Source organism: Uranotaenia lowii, chromosome 2 (genome assembly GCF_029784155.1).
Source record: "Uranotaenia lowii strain MFRU-FL chromosome 2, ASM2978415v1, whole genome shotgun sequence".
Classification (NCBI taxonomy): domain Eukaryota; kingdom Metazoa; phylum Arthropoda; class Insecta; order Diptera; family Culicidae; genus Uranotaenia; species Uranotaenia lowii.
The window spans coordinates 133,463,183-133,481,844 of NC_073692.1; the positions used below are offsets into that span (position 1 = coordinate 133,463,183).

Sequence of the window (18,662 nt, forward strand, 5' to 3'; positions counted from 1 at the left end):
TTGAAAATTATGTTTTCTTTTTTAAACGTCAAAAAATGTCTTCTTTAAATTCACCGGAATTCCAAGACAAGAAAATTTTGAAAATGTCTTCAATAATTTCTTTTCTTTCACGACATTTTTTGCCCGGAATTCGGCTGCAGATATCATGAAAATATCACAGTGAAATCCATTAATTTCTGGTTTTCGACTTTTAATTACTAGTAATAAAAACAGAGTTGAATTGACGATTTTATTTCAAAGTGCACAAGAATTTAGATCCAGAATTCAGATTTAAAATTCAGATTTCAGACTCAGATCCAGAGTTTAGATTCAGAAATCAGATTCGGCGTTAAGATCCATAATTCATAATTCGAATCATAATTAAGAAAATCGCTCATTATATTAGAAAATTACATTTTCGTTAAACATCATGTTGAAAAATCAATTTATGATCACAAATCACTATTTTTATTTGATAATTTTAGTGAACTTTCAAAACAGTGTTAAACTTATCTTCTAAGAGTTACCTAGTAAGAAAACAGTTTCATTGAACTCATTCCCTCAAAAACACACATACCTTCAAACTTCTAGGAGACTCCTAGGAGCTACTGCGCAGCATCCGTACGAAAATCATCCCCCGACGACGGGATATCCTTGTGCCCATTTTGAGATCTCATCTGTCAAAGTTGGTGGTAAACACACCCTCATACAAACGCAAAATTTTTGCTGAATTTCTGCTAGATAGAAGTATCGCTTGCAGTCACGTAGAGTTTCGCCTCCATTCATAACAATTTCGGAAAAATTTTCAATCTCGTCGTTCGTTGTTTCGTCTACCTATCAATTGGTGCAATTGAAATCGAAAAATCGTATATTTGCGTGCGTGCGTGAAATTTCCTGTTGGTGTTTAATTGCGGAGGTTGAAGTTCAATTTCGTCGATTAAATTTCCTCCAACAAATGTGTACGAAAAAGAGTGAAATCGGATGCCATTATTTGCCACAAACGTTATGGCTACACGAGTGTGTCTGAAAGTTAAGGGTTTTCATGCTACCTTTAAAAAGAATCAGCCAACATGGTGGATATCTACGCCTTTTCCCAAATTTCTGATTCCAATAATTATCATATCATCATTGCTCCCTAATTTGAGATGCGTGAATGGATGTTCGTATCGTTTTCAACCATCTTCTTTCTCCATTACCTACGTGTGGATTGTTTCTTCAATTATGATTGAGGAAAATCAACCTTTCCTTTCTGCTTCTGTTTGGTTGTAATTTTCATGAACACATTTTGATAGGAATCACGTGTGAACAACATACAGCTATTTGTTCGATAGCAATCTTTTTCGTTGGTTGCATTCCTCGAATCGACACGGAATTTTTTAGCCGTTTTTCCTCTTTCAACAACAACAAAAATGGCTCATCCTATCGATCCATTAATACATATATTTAATCATAACTTTTCGCATAATATAATGATGGTGGGTGCACTTTTTTTTATCGATGCATTCGGTCCCAAACAAAGAAATAAATGACTTGTTTGTACATGAACATGAATGGGAAAATGACATAAATAATGCTACCGGTCGGTGTGTGGAATGCATACAATGCAACCAAATTGCTGCACCGCAGACTGTCATTCAGAAAAAGAGCAGTGAATTCCTCCGTCTAATTGGATCGGCAGCATCCGACCCCCAACTCAGTCAGCTAACAGAGACCTCAACCTTGATGGTTCATATGGGGGAGGGAAGGTGTGCGTGTAAAAAAATAGGCCTTTTTGTGTCGACCCACATTAGAGCAGGGGTAAAAAACTGCACTTTTTAGAGCTAAGTACACAACGGTTCTTTCATAGAAGACCTGCTCTCCCATTTAACATGGATATATCAATGGCTGCGCTCCCGGATAGAGCTGCGCACCACCGAGGTCATAACGGAACGGCCCCGAAGATTTTATGACTGCGTGTACTTTAAGTTTACATCTGCTTTTTCCGGGTAGTCTCTAATCAGCTACCAGGTTTTGTTTGCGTGCCTGAATTACGTATGTTGGACCTAGTTTTCCGTTTTTTCCAGAAGCTGGTAAGGCTTTAACGACCTTGATCGGAGGCGAAGACCAGAACTTGGGATTTCGGTTACTTTCAAGTCTAAGAAAACTACGTTGGAAAACCTAGGGCCGTTCAGTTTATTTTAATTCTTTATTGAATGACTTTGTTAATGAGTATAACTGACATAGTGAAATAATATCATTTTAATTCGAATAACACAACTTACTAGGTTTAAAGCTGTTATTAGGGGTACTATTAAAGTTATTACTCATCGAAATTCAAAAATAAATTTTGAAACTGCTAATTTTTCCAATACGGTTTTTAAAATAGCTACCAAACGTTGTTCATTAGGTATAGGAAAATGTTTGTGATTTATTGAGACCTAACATTTTTATGGAATCTTGGAATCTGTAGAAATAACAGCGATTTTCCAAAAACGACTTTATTTATTATTAAATTCGATTTTGTTAGTTTTTTAACATGTTTCGACGTTTGCTCACAAAATGCACCAAGGAAATTGAAAAATTTGACTTTCTATATTTCATACCTAAAGTGAGCTACCCATAATGCAGGGTTGCTAGCGAACCGGGAAAACCGGGAATACCAGGAAAAACTTTGGAATTTCATCGCGTCACCGGGAAACCGGGAAAAAAACGGGAATTTCGGCACCTCACCGAGAAAATTGTCATGTTTCAAACATTTTTAAACACAATTGTATCATTATTTCTAAATTTAAGAGTAGTTTTTAACAGTCTCGGTATAGTTTATCTTATAAACGCTTATTTTCGTTCATTAGTAAACAAACGACGCGATGTTTGAATAGCTTTTTTTAACTAATTGTGGAGCGATATGTTATGAGATATCTCATTTTTTCGCTCTCTGTTAGTGTGCTAGACTTATAAGCATAACTCAAATGTTATAAATTATTTAATGAAACTTTTATCGACAAAACTTAACACAAAACGTTTGGTAACTCAATGACAATAAGTTTCTACAATTCGTTCCAGTGGCTTCTGATAGATATATGGCGTGTCAAATTTCGGTGTTTCTCGGCGTAGATTTCTTTGCGATCCTTAATGTGGTACCTATAATAACCTTTTATGTTATCTAGTTTCCCAATACATACCAGTTTTAGTTTTCAACGTCAAATAATTCAGTGTTCGATATACATGTTTAACACAACTTTTTTTTTTGCAAAAAGCAAATATTTTGGCAGTGTGAGACGTTTTTTAACAGAGTTACATCCCTTTTTCACTAGAAAAGGATCTTGGTTTTTCAATGTTGTTGTTGTTGTGTGATTCGTTGGAATTGGCCTGAGTAACACGATTTTCTATATATTGACGATTCTTTAGTTCAAATGACTAGAGCCCTAATAAAGTTATTAAAAAGTATCAAAAAATTGTTTCTAAATATGTTTTTGGATTTGTACGTAAAATATAAATGCATTCAGAAAAAAACTAAATTTTTCACTGCAATCTGATGATTTTAATTTAAGTTTTGTAAGACAAATCCTCTACACAGATTTTTTTTCTACAACTACAAATTCTAGAAAATTTTACAGTGGTTCAAAAGTACTACTTTATAGTTTCAAGATCAAGTTAACCGGACTTGTTTTTGCAAGATTGTTGAAATTGTGGAGCAAAACAATGAATAGATGCCAATTTTGTTGGATTCGCTTAAAAAATCATTAAAACCTGTCAATTTGATACGAAAAGACTACGTGTTGAAAATGGTCGAAGTTTGTCATGATTTCTTACCGCTTGGGATACAATTGTTAGAAATTTGAGGCCCTCACATTGAATTTTTTAATCACCATGATTTTATGAAAAAAACAAGTATAATAAATATCGGATAAATCATCATTTACAACCGGGAAAATACCGGGGAAAACCGGGAAAAACTTTGGAATTTCAAAATGAAAAATCGCTAGCAACCCTGCCATAATGTCAAGTTTAAATATGTGGAATATTGTTTCATGATTTGGTTTTTAATTATTTTTCTAAATAAAACAGTGCACAGTAGACAGTTCTTTCGGTGCCTTTTGGGTCACCAGGCATCAGTGTTTAAAATTTTTGATGATTTGGTTGATTCCTGAATTAGCGCAACGCGTTACAATTTGGTATGGAAATTTGTATGGAAGATGCAATTTTGCATATTAAATCATCCAGAAATTTCTTGTAAATCTTGTCATTACTATGGGCTCTTGGGAGGAGAGGACAGGAAATGGTCTTCACAACCGTGTGCAACCTGGTGTGGGATCTTCAAAAATTATCCTTCCTAATCGCATCCAACCCTAACCTTCTTCCACTTGCCACCATCAATCTCAATCCTTCACTTCCTATCCTTTCCATCATCCTCAAAGGCAGCATCGAAAACCAAAATTCAAAGGCAAAACCAGTTAAGTTAAAGCAAACACACAATCACTGAAATTGTAACACCGTGTAGGGACCGTCAACAGTTTTTTAAACTTCTTCGGTTTGTCAATGAAATAAAGTAAAAAAAAAATCAAAAAAGATTGAAACGGAGTCAGTCTTTGATTTTTGGTTTAGACTTTTCTAAAGCTTCATTTTTGCTAGCATGACAAGCAACCAAACATTTCATGAAAAAAGATGTAACCATTTTAAAATGAAAAATCTGAATCTATTGAAAAGTATTTAAAAATAGCAGACCTTGCTGGCTAGAGTTTTTAATAATTTATTAAATATTTTTTCAAAGGTTTCAATCAATAAATTCCCTGGCTATGCAAAGCAGTTTTCAAATAAGCAGTCAAAACGATAAAATTAAAAATTAATTTTGATAACAAAAATTTTGTATAATATCAAATATCTTCTCTGGGATACAAGTTAGTTTTAAGCTTTGTTCATATGAATTGTACTACAAGAATCAAGAATAATTTTCATCTAAAGTTATATTTTTTTTAAATTTCAGTACATCTCTGATGATTTTTAAGTGAAAAATTTTATTTTTCTATACAAATTTCCATACAAAATTAAAACTCGTTGCGCAAATTCAGGACTGGATGGATCGCTTACAAAATTTTTATTGCTATTTCTGGGAGCAAAAACAACCAAAAAAAGTTATGGGAGGTGTAAAAATTTAAGAATTTGAAATTTTCATAAGCTTGCAGTGGTCTAGTGCACAGTGGTCTATGGCAGGAATTAAGCGAGGCAAAATTAATTACGAAAAATCTATAAAATTAAGACTAACGACATCTTGAGCAAAGATGTTTATCAATCAATGAGCTTTCATAATACAATATCAGTTATAGGACATGTCATTTTTCCATAGTTTTGGCATCTAAACTTTTTTAATTGAAAAGATATTTATCATTTGGTGGGTTTGTTTTTCGTCTCTATAGGCGAGGCGTTTTGACGTATCACGAGCATCCATCCCGAGAAGATAGTAGGCCGTGCGAATTTTCAGTTCAAGAAATTAATCTACTGTTTTAACGAGAAATCACTTGATCCCAAAAATTATTTAAAATAAGTGTTAACAAACAGAAAATTGGTTTGCCTCCGACGAATTTAACCCTAGATCACTATATCAGGCCTAAGACATTTTATTACACGACACTATATAGAAACTATGAATTGCATTTTCACATATATTTTGCTTTTTTTTTCGGGGATTTTCATCCGGTTGGATGATTCATCCCGTATATTTTGCTTTGAAATTAAAATCTTGACACTCAAAACCCACACCTCGTCTTTAAAATGCGGTTGCTTTAAGAAGTGTAACCATACAAGTTTAGAATTTAAATCCGACCACTTTGATTATTTGAAAAAATCTTTTACGTTACTACCAATTTTATGCTGATTTGAAATATTCTTAAGAAAACTAATTGTAACCTCAATAAGAAATTGTTATTTTTGTTCTTCTGGATGCATCACCTGCAAAAGGGGTTCGATAAATTACACAAGGCAAGAAAATTCACATTTTTTCGAAGTACAAGGGGTTTATGAGCTAATTCTGGTTGATTTGAATCCCAATATATTTAATTTGTTTTTTTTTTTTCTACCAGTTTTTGTTTTTTTATATAACTTTTGTAAAAAACTAGAAATCATCAACAAGATTTTTGCATTTTTTTTTACAAAACTTTAAAATATTTTTAAAAAAATTAAAATGTTGGTTCTACATCAATGATCATCTTTCCCCAAGAGAGATGAAGTAATTTTGACTTCTACAAGAAAAGTTGTAGAAGTTTTCTTCTTGTTTACTTTACTACATTTTGTAAAATACGGAATTTAAAGGAATTTGAAAAAAAATGTTTTAACAAAATTGAATTTTAGATATTTTTAAAGCAAAAATCGAATCGTTTTGCGGTTTTCAACTAATTTGTTAAATGAAACTTATTCTTTGATTGAATAGAGTATAATCCATTAACAAATCCATTTAATTAAACTTAATTAATTTTTTCAAGAAATTTACCAAATTTTGAAACCCTTATTCTAGTATTTAATTTTTTTTGTTTAGAAAACATAATCTTATTAGAAGCCTATAAATCTAAATTTTGAATAAGAATAACATTGTATTTACTTTTTATCCTTTTCAAGGACCCAATATTTCAATTGATGGCGACTATGAAAAATGCGAGAAATGATTGGAAGTAGCAACTTCAATGTTAAATTTTTATGCATAATGTTGACTAAATTATTGTGCTTTCTATATATACAACAAAATTTTCTTTTTTTTAAATTTTAATCAATTTCTTAATTATCATTTCTTGATTGAATTTGCCTACCTCTACTTTTTCGGTTTTTCACTGATGAGTTGAACATGTTGTAAATATATAAAGTTATTCTAGTGAGTTTCAAAAATGAGCCCTTTGTTTTGATAACCAGAAGAAAAAGAATATGAAAAAATATTTTTTCTCTGACTTCGATCACTTGAAATAAAATCAAATATTTTCTTCTTTTTAACAAAATTAAAATCATCATCATGTGTTTAGAATAAATTTTCTTAAGTTGCGCTAACTGGTGACCCAAAAGGCATCGGCAAAAACATATGGGAGCAAAAAGTCGTTTTTTGTAGCGGTCTACTGAACATGTCTAAAAAATGATCTAATAATTTAATTGAAAAGTTGTAGCAATTAAAATCGATAGAAAAGATCTGAATTGGAAATAAAAAAAGCAAGCTGTTAAGATTTGGTACTGAGCCACAGCCTTTCCTATATTTTTTTTCTGCGATTTTCGATTGTGGAATAATCAGTTAATGAAAATTGTTACAAAAATCACTTGAACCCATAATCTTCAGCAGTTGAAACACAATGCTCTGATAAAAAAAAATCATGAATCTTTTATGTCTTTAAAATATCAGATTAGATTGCCGAGAGGCCGAATAGAAAAAGGTTTTTTTTATTGCCTCAAACATAAGTTAATGAAAAATAATAACAAAATCATTGTTTTTGGTAATGAGTTTTCGTTTTCCGGAAGATTTTCCTGTTAACTGTAAATTAAGTTATTTTAAATCACTGATGACGCTGACGGGACACTTGATTCCGATTTTTGGCTTAGCTCTCCTTTCCAGCATCGCACAATATCGACAGCAGTGGGCACTTCGATCGCTTTTAATCATTATTTTTAGGTTTTGTGTGATGTTCACTTTAAAATGTCAAAAAAATAATTGAAATGAATGAATGAAATCGTCAAATTAAGGCTATGATCATTTAGTATCCGGGCACTTTATTATGGTGATAGCTACGTTAATAGAGCTCGGAAATGCAAAATTTTAGTAGCGTTGTGTTGGTTATGAAAAGGACTATCTTGCCTATTTTTGATAGATTTTTAAGTTAACGTGTGTTTGAGATATTTACGATGCAAAAAGACATGGTAAAAATAATTTTGCACAAATTTGCTCCTTTTACGCATTTTGCGCCTCAAAAATTCTTCATTATTGACTTGAAAGCTCATGAACTGTTAGTTTTTTCTGATTTTTTTTTCGAACCAAATGGTTAAGAAGTATATAGAGCCACTCTAGGATCCACACGAAGTTCAAACCAACCATCGGAGTGCAACCCTTGCTCTTAAATATATTAAAAAGTCTACGGTTATTGGGGATAACTGAATGCAGACTCCTTAAATAATGCAAAAAATCCATTTCAGGCAAGCAAAAAGTGTTACCTGACTAGTAGACATCAAGTTAATAACTATTAATGATCAGTTCCAAAGATCGCAATCTGTGCATCCGGGTTTTACGCAATATAACAGATGTGTTCTGATGGACAACAAAATTTATGTTAAAACCGGATTTAAGAAATCAAATTCTTCGAGATGCCTACTCATGAAAAGGTTCCAACACGATTCCAATTGCTTTTTTTAGGTGAGTTTGTGTAAAATATCATGATTTTGCAAAGGTTTTGCTTCTGTGGTAAAAAAAATAAATCAATACATGACTGAAAAAAGTGTGCAAAGATAAAAAAGAGATTTTATGAAAAAGTTAGAGTATTTCTTGAAATCATTGATAAATATATTTTTTTTATATTTTTAGATTAAATGTCATGTTAACATCTTCATTTCCTCCATAGAAAGTTTTTCGATCAAATGAATAGTTTTTAAAATACACACGTTTGTAACTGCCCGGATACTAAATGATCATAGCCTTAGTTTTTTTTCATCTCGATATATCCTTGATTTAAAAACTGCTTTTCAATCAAAAGTTATCAAACAAATAAAGCTGGAAAGTACCTTACTCACTACCAACAATATTATGGAATTTTCATATCCGAACATCCAAACGCAATTTTTTTTCGGATTTAGTCAAGTCTTTATGGAAAAATTAACAGGTGTTTTAAATAGTTTGTTTTGAAAAAGTGAAGTATACACTTAATATAAATCTTATTTAAAAATTCGAGCTAGGCCGGGTTAATAACTTCAAAAGCAACTTTGTCGAAAACACCAAATTCATATGACGATTAGGAAGCGTGCTATGATTTTTTCAAAGATGAAATGTTAGAGTGTGTCTAAAAATCCCTGAAATATAAGACTTGAAAGTATCAACAAAAACTTGAATGTTCAGCTACGTAGCAGGGTGGATAAAAATCAATGATTTTTTTGAAAAAATAAAAAAAATCGGATTTATTTGATTTAAATCGGATTTTTTTTATTTAAATCAAATTTTTTTGATTTAAGTAGAATTTTTTTTTCAAGAGACTGCTTTTTAAAGAGAAAAAATCTACCATCCAAAGTTTCTTCGAGCATGAAATGAAGCTGAGATATTTAACTCAGTAGAATGAAGGCTGTATATGTATGACATTTATGAATCATGATTTTATATATTCACCAAAGGCAGAAAAAGCCAATGCTTTGCAAACGAAATTCACATCGATTCGATATTGTATACATCCAACGAATCAAAAAGACACGCCTAGTTCTGATTAGCGAGTTGACGATCATTTGAAATATTATGTCAAATTCCTTCGTACACTCGAAAAATTATGTGAAACCTATTTGAATTTCACGTAGGAAACAGAAATCGCGTAACAAACAGAATTCACTCAGTTTTCGTATGTGTTGTAGTTGTTGTAGTGTTCAAATTCCATTTGAAGGCCGAAGGGTATGTGAAAAATACGTAGATCAAATGTGAATAGGGATTCGCTTTGCTATATGGATTATATGGACATCATATGAATATCATCTTTTAAACTTTTTTAATAGGTGATTTTTATTCGGAATATCAACCAGGTCCAAAGAAATTTCATATTAAATCCACAGACTAAATTTTTTATCCACTGAGTTTTATTTAAACCATTGATTCAAATCAAGCTTTTATGACTTGTGATTTAAATCATGATTTAAATCACGATTTTCATTTCATTTCATTTTGATTTAAATCAAATCCACCCTGCTACGTAGCATGATAAAAACGCCCTTGCTGAGCTGGCTTCTAAAAGCCCGTGTTATTGAACTTTTGGTTACTTGGGACACTGAAGAACTTGTAGAACTTTTCCAGTCTGGCTTTAATCTTGAAGCAAACTTAAACAGTTATCATAGTATGAAGCTCGTAGTATTTTGCAGCGCCGAAACGTTTGCGCGGACGCCGGTGTTAACGTTATAATTAAATTAAAAATCCTTATGTTCTCGGTTTTATGAAAATTATCATATAAGAACAAAAAAAAACTAAAAATCAGGCTTGGGCTCCGTTCAGGAAAATGGCGAACATGGTGACAGTATTACAAGAAGGTCAGTTTTACACATATTCAAGTCCATTCGTACAGTCATCTGACGTCTCGTATATCAAACTCTATTACAGTTAAGATTCGATTTACTATCTGACCTAGCAAATATAATCTTTCGATTGTCTCCACGAAATCAAAGAATCTCTAATTGCTAGTCAAAATTTATCAGCATTTGATATACGCGCGTCACCGGAATATTATGATTGATTAAATCGAAATGACGTCTTCCAAATCCTGTCGTTTCATCTGCCTGATACAAGCCCAATCTGAAAAATAGCCGTTTGTACATCAATACATATTAACAAGAAGAATAAATTCTACTTTACCTTGTGTGTTTTGCATTGTATTAAAATTGTATTGAATTTGTTATAAAACAACACCACTTAAAATGTTTAGTCATAAGATTCCCCGTTTTCGAGAAAGATGCAAATCCATCGGCAGTTATTTATTTTTTACGATCAGTTAACACACTGATAATTAAGTGCACTACTGTTGTTGATTTTATCTTCGTTAACTGCGTCATTATTGCCAAGAAAGAGACAGAAATTGAGATAGAGCCCTAATTGAATAACCGCATCAAGCGGCTCACATATCTGGGAAGTTGCATTTTTTATTATTCCACCGCGGTTTTTGCATTGTTACTCGATCAAAATCGTTGAGAGAAAAGTCTCCGCGATGGCGGACCTTATCTGGGTGATTTCCATCAGGTTTCCTCCTCACTTCAACTTCTTCTCAGTATTTATGAGGAAGTATGAGACGGCGACGAGACATCATGATTTGCATAACGGTTAGTGATGCAGTCAAACTTTAAAGAATTAACTAAGTTTGCTTTTTTCGTATGAGGAAAAAAGAAAATAAACTCGATTCCAGTGTGTTGATTTGACTCTGTCGTCGTTGAGAAGTCAACCGGTGAGAATTTTCTAATTAGAGTTGAACATTTTCTTTCTGAAATGTGCCTTTCTTTGGGCTGAATTATGCTATCGGATGATTTACGAATTATTGTAAAGTCAGAAGATAACCGACAAGTTGAGCCGACCGAGACCCACATTACCGTGACTAATAACAAAGTGGGTGGATGTGGTTTGCGAAAATATGTTTTTTTTTCGTTGAATTTTGGATTAACTTAATCCCTTTTGTTTTGGGGGAGCTGATGAAATGTTGTTATCTGCTGTTTTTTTTACTCTTTTTAATTAATCTCGCGTATTAGATAGATGACTCTTATCATTCAGCCATTGTGAAATTCTGATATTTACATATAATGACTCATAATGTGACATTTTTATTTTAAAAAACTTTTTTTTAAATTTTTTTTAACGTTAATATGCATGCTCTTTTTTAGATTCTTTCACTGTAAAGATTGATTGAAAAATGCAAAATTTTGTGACGATCTTTCAATAGATTTTTAGATAGCATCTTTTAAACAAGTGCCATAGCACAGTGGTTCAGAAATGAAATTTAGCGGAGAACAATTATTTGATCTTTATTTGTCACTTTCTCAAAAACTGCTTGACAGATTGTCTCAAAATTTTGCACAGGTAAACATAACATTACTGGGTAGTTTACCTGTAAATTCCATTGGTTTCCATCCACACTTCAAAAGTTATACACAAAACAAAGTGTTGTCTTTTTTTTTCGAATACATTCTTCAAGCAAGCTAACAGGTAATCTGAAATAAGGTAAACCCAGAAATCCGCTTCAAACTATTATACTTTCTGAGACACTCGTGTAGCCATCTAAGGGCATGTTCTTCACAACATCATGGGGGAACTTTTAACATTTTAATTATCCTTTACCCATTAGTGTTGAAAAACTGAGAATTCAAATCAACCCAGAAGATGTGTATCAAACTACTTTGAGAAGTGAGGAGTGCCATATTTGAAATTCATGAACCAGCAGTGATCGCGATTTGTTGAACCTCTAAAAGCGCGAATCAAATCAAAGAGGTGCAGTGCTTTAAGTACCGGTAAATAATGAATCAATCTGATCTTTGCGTGACCTTTTGAGTGAGCAATGATCGTGCTGCCAACCCATCCATCCGTCATCCATTGAGCAGAGCCAGGGGTAAACGGAAAATGTTAACCCGAGCAGTTAACGCGTTTCGGAAGAACCGACCGAAGAGATCGGCCGATCAAGATTATGCTCCGAGCGAAACCGAAACGGAAACCGAAGATTGCGCCAGCTGCCGTTCGGAGCCGATCGGTAGTCGAAGGTTTTATGAGGGATCCGCTTATCACGATCGGGAAGATGAAACTGGAACCGGAACTTCCGGTGACGTGGTGGGGGAACAAAAGCACCCTAATCGATTTCGGGGATTCGTTAATAGTAGTGCTAGCAATGCGACCAACCTGCTGCGTCTGAGGTCCCGATCGAGATCCAAGGACCTGGCAGCCGGAGCGGGAGTGGGAGCCGTTGGACCTGGCCCTGGTTTAGCGAGCAGTACGATAAGTAGTAACCTTCCGAAGAAGGTTGAGTGTGTTGATTGTGGGGATCCGGTTACTTGTTCTGTTTCTGGTGGCGCTAAGAAAAAGTTGAAAGTTCCGAAGAAATGCATGGGAAAACTTAAGCTTAAAAGTGGTGGCGGTGGCGATTGTTCGGACAAGCGCACGTTTCGAGATGCTTCAAGTAGTCCGTTGTTGCAGCGTGTTCAAGCAACGACGGATGACGATGATGACAAGGACGAAGCTTCGACGGATAGAAAGAAAGGTGTGGTTGTGGTTTCTCTAGTGTGTGTTCGTTTGTTTCTTTGTTTTGACCCTCAATTTCCTCTATTATGGTCTTGTATCACTACAGTGCTGTGTGGAATAAGAAAAAAAACATTTTGATCTTTTTTTCTGTCTTCTTAAAACATCAAACAACTTTGTTTTGAAATAATCGACGTTTCGACCAGATTTGGTGGTTTTTTCAAGGAAACTGTATCTTTATTATTAGATTACAATTTTTCGAAACGATATAAAATGACGATTACAACAGACTGATAAGTGAGCTGCAAACTACAAAAATCTGGAACAAATTTAAAATCTTACTTTTGAGTCACTTGATGTTGAAAAAACTTTCAACAAATTGAAACCAATTTCACCAAATATTGGGTGCAAAAAAACTTGTATTACAATTTACATTGCACAAAATCGAAAAATAGAGTTATTTTAGATCGAAAATATGAAAAAATCTCCAATACATTAGGCAATGAAATTCCCATTTGCTACAGTTTGACTTTCGTTCTTTTAACTGTTTGAAACTTCTAAGATTTTATAAATTATTTTAATGACCAAAAACTTTATTCCCTTTTTTAGAATATTCGTAAAAATCGAAGAGGGGATAACAAAAGACAAATTTTATATTTGTTTTGGCCTAATTTCTAACATTGAGCAATGCTCATAAGAAATTGTACACTAACAATAATAATTTTTCAGTTCCCTTGAAAAAGCTCTCCAAAACTGGTCGAAACGTCGGATATTTTAAAACAAAGTTGTTTGATGTACAAAGAAGCTCGAAAAAGCCCGTTTTGTCGTAACCTTAAATCTAAGTAAAAACTTTATTTGAAGGGTTTAAAAATCTATCTGCTTCTCTATTACAAAAAAATCAAAGTTACATGTGCCCATGCCGTAGGTCAAAAATACCGTGGAGACGATCTTATAATGCTACGCAATTTTGAATCCATTGGAATGAATTTAACATTAAAAATTGATTCAAATTCATTCCAAATTGGACGATTTTTGCAACGCTTCGTGTGATCGTCTCCAACATTAGAGGCGGCAATACTTTAAACCTAACGATAACATACATACAGTACCGTTCATAATTGTATAGAAATTGGAAGCACGCACACTGTCACTTCGACTTTGAACTTCCATAACTTTTTACTCTGATGATATTTTTTGATCAAATTTTTTGCGTTAGATAGATCAACTATCACACTATTATAATACAAAATTTGAGCTTTCTGGAGTTTGTGTGGCCTTAGAAACAGTAATTCTACGAAAATCGGACTTTTTGGACTTTTCTCATTCAAACCTAACGATAACATACATATCTCAGAAACTACGCTACATTTTTGATTGAAATTTCGCAGAGTGATTGTTGAAATATAAAGCTAACATGTCTGAAGTTTTTGAAAAGTTCTATCGATGAGATCAAAAGTTACGCGAGGTACAATATTTCAGGCATGAACATGGAAATGCGATTTCTATAGAATTTTGGACGAATGTTTCCATAGGAAAATCATATTCTCTGTTTATCAACCAGTAAATCTATTTCAACCGAAAAATCACAACAATATCGCGAGATTCTGATTTCAAAACACAAATGGATCATTTATTCCATTTTTTCTTTTCTTCATTGTTTTTGCCAGACATTTTTTGTCTGATTGGTGGAGGAAACGATATTGTTCTCATGAATCGTCCAAAATTGTATAGAAATCGCATTTCAAGGTTCATGCCTAAAATAATGCACCTCCCGTAACCTTTGATCTAATCGATAGAAATTTTCGAAAACTTCAGACATGCTAACTTTATATTTCAAAAATCACTCTGCAAATTTTCAATAAAAAATGTAGCGTAGTTTCAGAGATATTGCAGTTTGAATGAGAAAATCCAAAAAGTCCGATTTTCGTAGAATTACTGTTTCTCAGGCCACACAAACTCCAGAAAGCTCAAATTTTGTATTATAAAAGTGTGATAGTTGATCTATCTAACGCAAAAAATTTGATCAAAAGATATCATCAGAGTAAAAAGTTATGGAAGTTCAAAGTCGAAATGACAGTGCGCTTGCTTCCAATTTCTATACAATTATGAACGGTACTGTATATTGCAGTTCAAAAGTCATGACTAAATTTTCGTTAGAATCTATATAAATTCATTTGAAGACATTAAATATATTCTCAGTAATTGGAGGCTAATTTCTAACAAATCTACCAACAAAATTCAAATTTTTCTATGAGCTTAGAATCAAAGAATTAGTAAATGAATCAGCTCTTGTGTCCAAGATATTTTTCTCATAATAGATGAAAAATTCATTAAATAAATTTGTGAACTTTTTTTTGGCAAAACTGTAAAACATTAGAAATATTTCTAAAATGAAGTTCTTAATTCAATGATCAACTTTCCTGACACCACAAGTAATTTAACTAATGAGAAACAAGGTACAGAAATTTGCTTTTCGTTAATTTTTCCTAAATCTGAAAAAACGGTTTTTTGAGGACATTTAAAAAAAATAATTAAAATTGAATTTTCTTATGTTTTTAAAAATCATAAGCCAAATCATTTCGCTGTCTTCAGCAAAGTTGTTAAAACTGAGGTCAAATCATCAATACCAAATATTCAAGACTTTATTGAATGATGTCAGAAAAAGTTCTGTACAAAATCTGAACAAATTTCTAAAAATTGTAGAATTTTTTTCAAGCGTTATATCTCTGAACCAAGAATATCTAGACAATGTTCGTGATTCAGATTAATTGATTAATTGATTCAAAATCAGGTTTTAGTTTTCATGTAGGATTCTTAGTTTATCAGTTATCAAATATCGATTTTACCTCAAAACTGACCAATTTTAAAATTTCCACACGCCCGTATCCAAGGTTGCCGATGTCACAGAAAATCTGTAGCTTCACAGAATTTTGAACTAATTTTTACCACAGAATCGCAGATCACAGAATTTAGTACAAAATCACAGCTTTCACAGAATTTTGAAAATTCTATTCCAAGTTTTACTGTCATGTACTCATATCAAATGTCAATAACCGGCTGTTGGAAAAATGGTTGAGTCTATCATTCCGCGTACCCACAATAAGGTGCCATCAATAAGTAGAACTTTATTAAAATGAATATCCAAGCCCTCTTTCGTAACATTTTGTGTTGTTTATAGATTACGCTTACGAAAAATCACAGATTGTTGACCAAAATTCACAGAATTCGAGAATTTATTTTGTCTAAAATACAGATTTTTTTCTGGGCAACCTTGGCCGTATCACCAAAATCTTAAAAATGTTTTAAATTCTTTCAAAATCAGTTATTGAAACATTGGCACCAAAAATGCTGTTCCCCGGTGTTATCTAATGAAATTTTGAATGAAAGTTAACATAACCTTGAAAACATTTACATCCAGATCTTGATGCTGATCTTGGTTTTGATTTAGATTCAAATTACAATCCTTATGTTTATTCAGATTCTGATCCTGATCGACTTCCTGAACATACAGATTAACTTCCAGATCCTGATCCGATTCCTGATTTTAATTCTGATTCTGACCCTCGAGATTCTTTTAAATCTCGATCTTGACCCTTCAGATCCCAATCCAAATTCTTATCATGGTCCAGATTCCAGATGCTGATACTGACATTGATACTGTTCCTTATCCTTATTCAAATCCAAATCCTTACGCTGATCCGGATTCGTATCCAGATAAAGATCCTTATCCTAATCCAGACCCAGATCTTGATCTTGATACTCATTCTGATCCTGATTCTTGAATCTTGATTTAAATCGGGTTCCTGTTTTTTTTGCCTGATCATGATCTGCGGTTTTTCCTGAACCCTGAACCAGATTCAGTTCCTGATTAGGATCTTAATACTGGGTCCAATGCTGATTCTGAACCTGATGCTGACCTTGGTCCTATTCCTGATCATAAATTTGATCGAGATCCAAGGCCTCATTCAAATCCACATCCTGATCCTTATCCCAATCCAGAACCAGAGCCAGATCATGATCTTCATACTAAATTTGATCCTGATTCTCGAATCTTGATTTCAATCATGATCCTGTTTTTTTGTCTGATCCTGTTTCTGATTCCAATCCCAATCCAGCGATTCGGTTCAGATGCTGATACTGATCTGATCTCGATCCTTATTCAAATCCAAATCTTACCCTCATTCGGATCCGTATCCAGATAAAGATCCTTTTCCTAATCCAGACCCAGATTTTGATCTTGATACACATTTTGATCCTGATTCCTGAATTTTCCTGAAATTTCAATCAGGATCCTGTTTTTTTATTTTGTCTAATCTTGTTCTGCTGTTTTTCCTTAACACTGAACCAGATTCAGATCCTGATTAGGATCTTAATACTGGGTCCAAAGCTGATTCTGAACCTGATGCTGACCTTGGTCCTATTCCTGATCATAAATTTGATCGAGATCCAAGGCCTCATTCAAATCCACATCCTGATCCTAATCTTAATCGTTATTTTATGCGGATACTAAATATACTGAATCTGATCCAATTCCAGATCCTGATTTCGATTTTCAGTTTTATCCCTATCTAGATTGTGATCATAACCCTGATTGTTGCTATGGCCCTGAGAGGGTGAAATTAGGGGGAACATCAAACCCATTTTGTGACAGATTAGTTTGACAGTTTGATAGTTAGACAGGTGAGAAGAGAAAGGAGAAAAGAAAAAGTAGGAAAGTCGGAAAAAATTGAAAAACGTGTTTGATAGATTGGTTGGTGAAAATTATAGTTCTGCTTGAAATTGTATTCTCTCGTGCCGAAGTGCAGCATTTTCTTAGCTGAGTTTGATGCTATTCTAGCAAGATTCCGATCAGTAGGTTGATTAAACGTAAGTTATGATAATATTCTCCAAATATCAAATACGATTTGCTAATTGAAGAAATGTATTCCGATTAGGTCGAATTCACTGCCGTGAATTGTCGTTCCCGGATAAATATTGTATTTGCGAAATATCTTGCTTTATATTCTCCATCAGATCGTAAGTAACCTTCTTTGTTATAAAAACACCAGAAAGTAACTTTATCGTAACTTAACAGGAATCCGAATCCGGAACTGATTGTAGGATCTTCGGCAAACTCGTTTTGATCGAAGAAGAAGACTTATTTGTAAGTAATCTGGTCTCATATTTATTAACAACATTGTAAATTAACAAAAGAATAAATTTTCTAGTTGAGTCACGTCAAATACGGACTACAAAAAGTCTACACTGATGTTTATTTTGATACTGATCATGAACCAGGGCTTGATCCTGACTGATCAAGATCCTGATCCGTACTCTTTGCCTTATCCGAACTCTAATCCGAATCCTAATCCACATCCAGATTCAGATCATGATTTTAATCATGATTCAGATCTTGAATATGGTCTTATTCTGGAACAGATCCATTACTCAATCGTGTGATTGTTATTTTGATCCTTGTCTTGATCAAAATTCAGATCAAAGATATGGTCCTTATCTTGCTCCTGATTCAGACCCTAACCTTGATCTTGATTCTGATCCTGTTTCATGTCCTAACCAAGGTTGCCGAAATTACAGAAAAATCTATAATTTCACAGAATTTTGAGCCAATTTTCATCACAGAATCTGTGTCACAGAACACAAAATTTCAGAAATTTTAACTGTTTTTACAGAATTTTAAAATTTAAGAAGTTTTTTCAAAATTTAATTTTTAATAACAATATTAATTTTGGAAAAGATTATTAAATTGGAAAAATATGATAAATTTTTCTTAAGTTTAATGTAAGAAAGACGCAAT

General features: G+C 33.1%; 1 protein-coding gene across 9 annotated transcripts in view; it reads left to right on the forward strand.

Moving 5' to 3' along the window:
- LOC129744102 (trafficking kinesin-binding protein milt-like) overlaps positions 1 to 18,662 on the forward strand; it is a 341,216-nt gene that overhangs the window by 284,907 nt on the left and 37,647 nt on the right. Inside the window, exon 1 of one of the 9 annotated variants that reach the window (XM_055736474.1) lies at positions 11,988 to 12,623. The exons of 7 other annotated variants lie outside the window; for them this stretch is intronic. In XM_055736474.1, coding sequence (XP_055592449.1) covers positions 12,260 to 12,623 — 364 coding nt within the window. In that variant the 5' untranslated portion in view covers positions 11,988 to 12,259. One more of the 9 variants, XM_055736476.1, reaches the window with a different exon arrangement.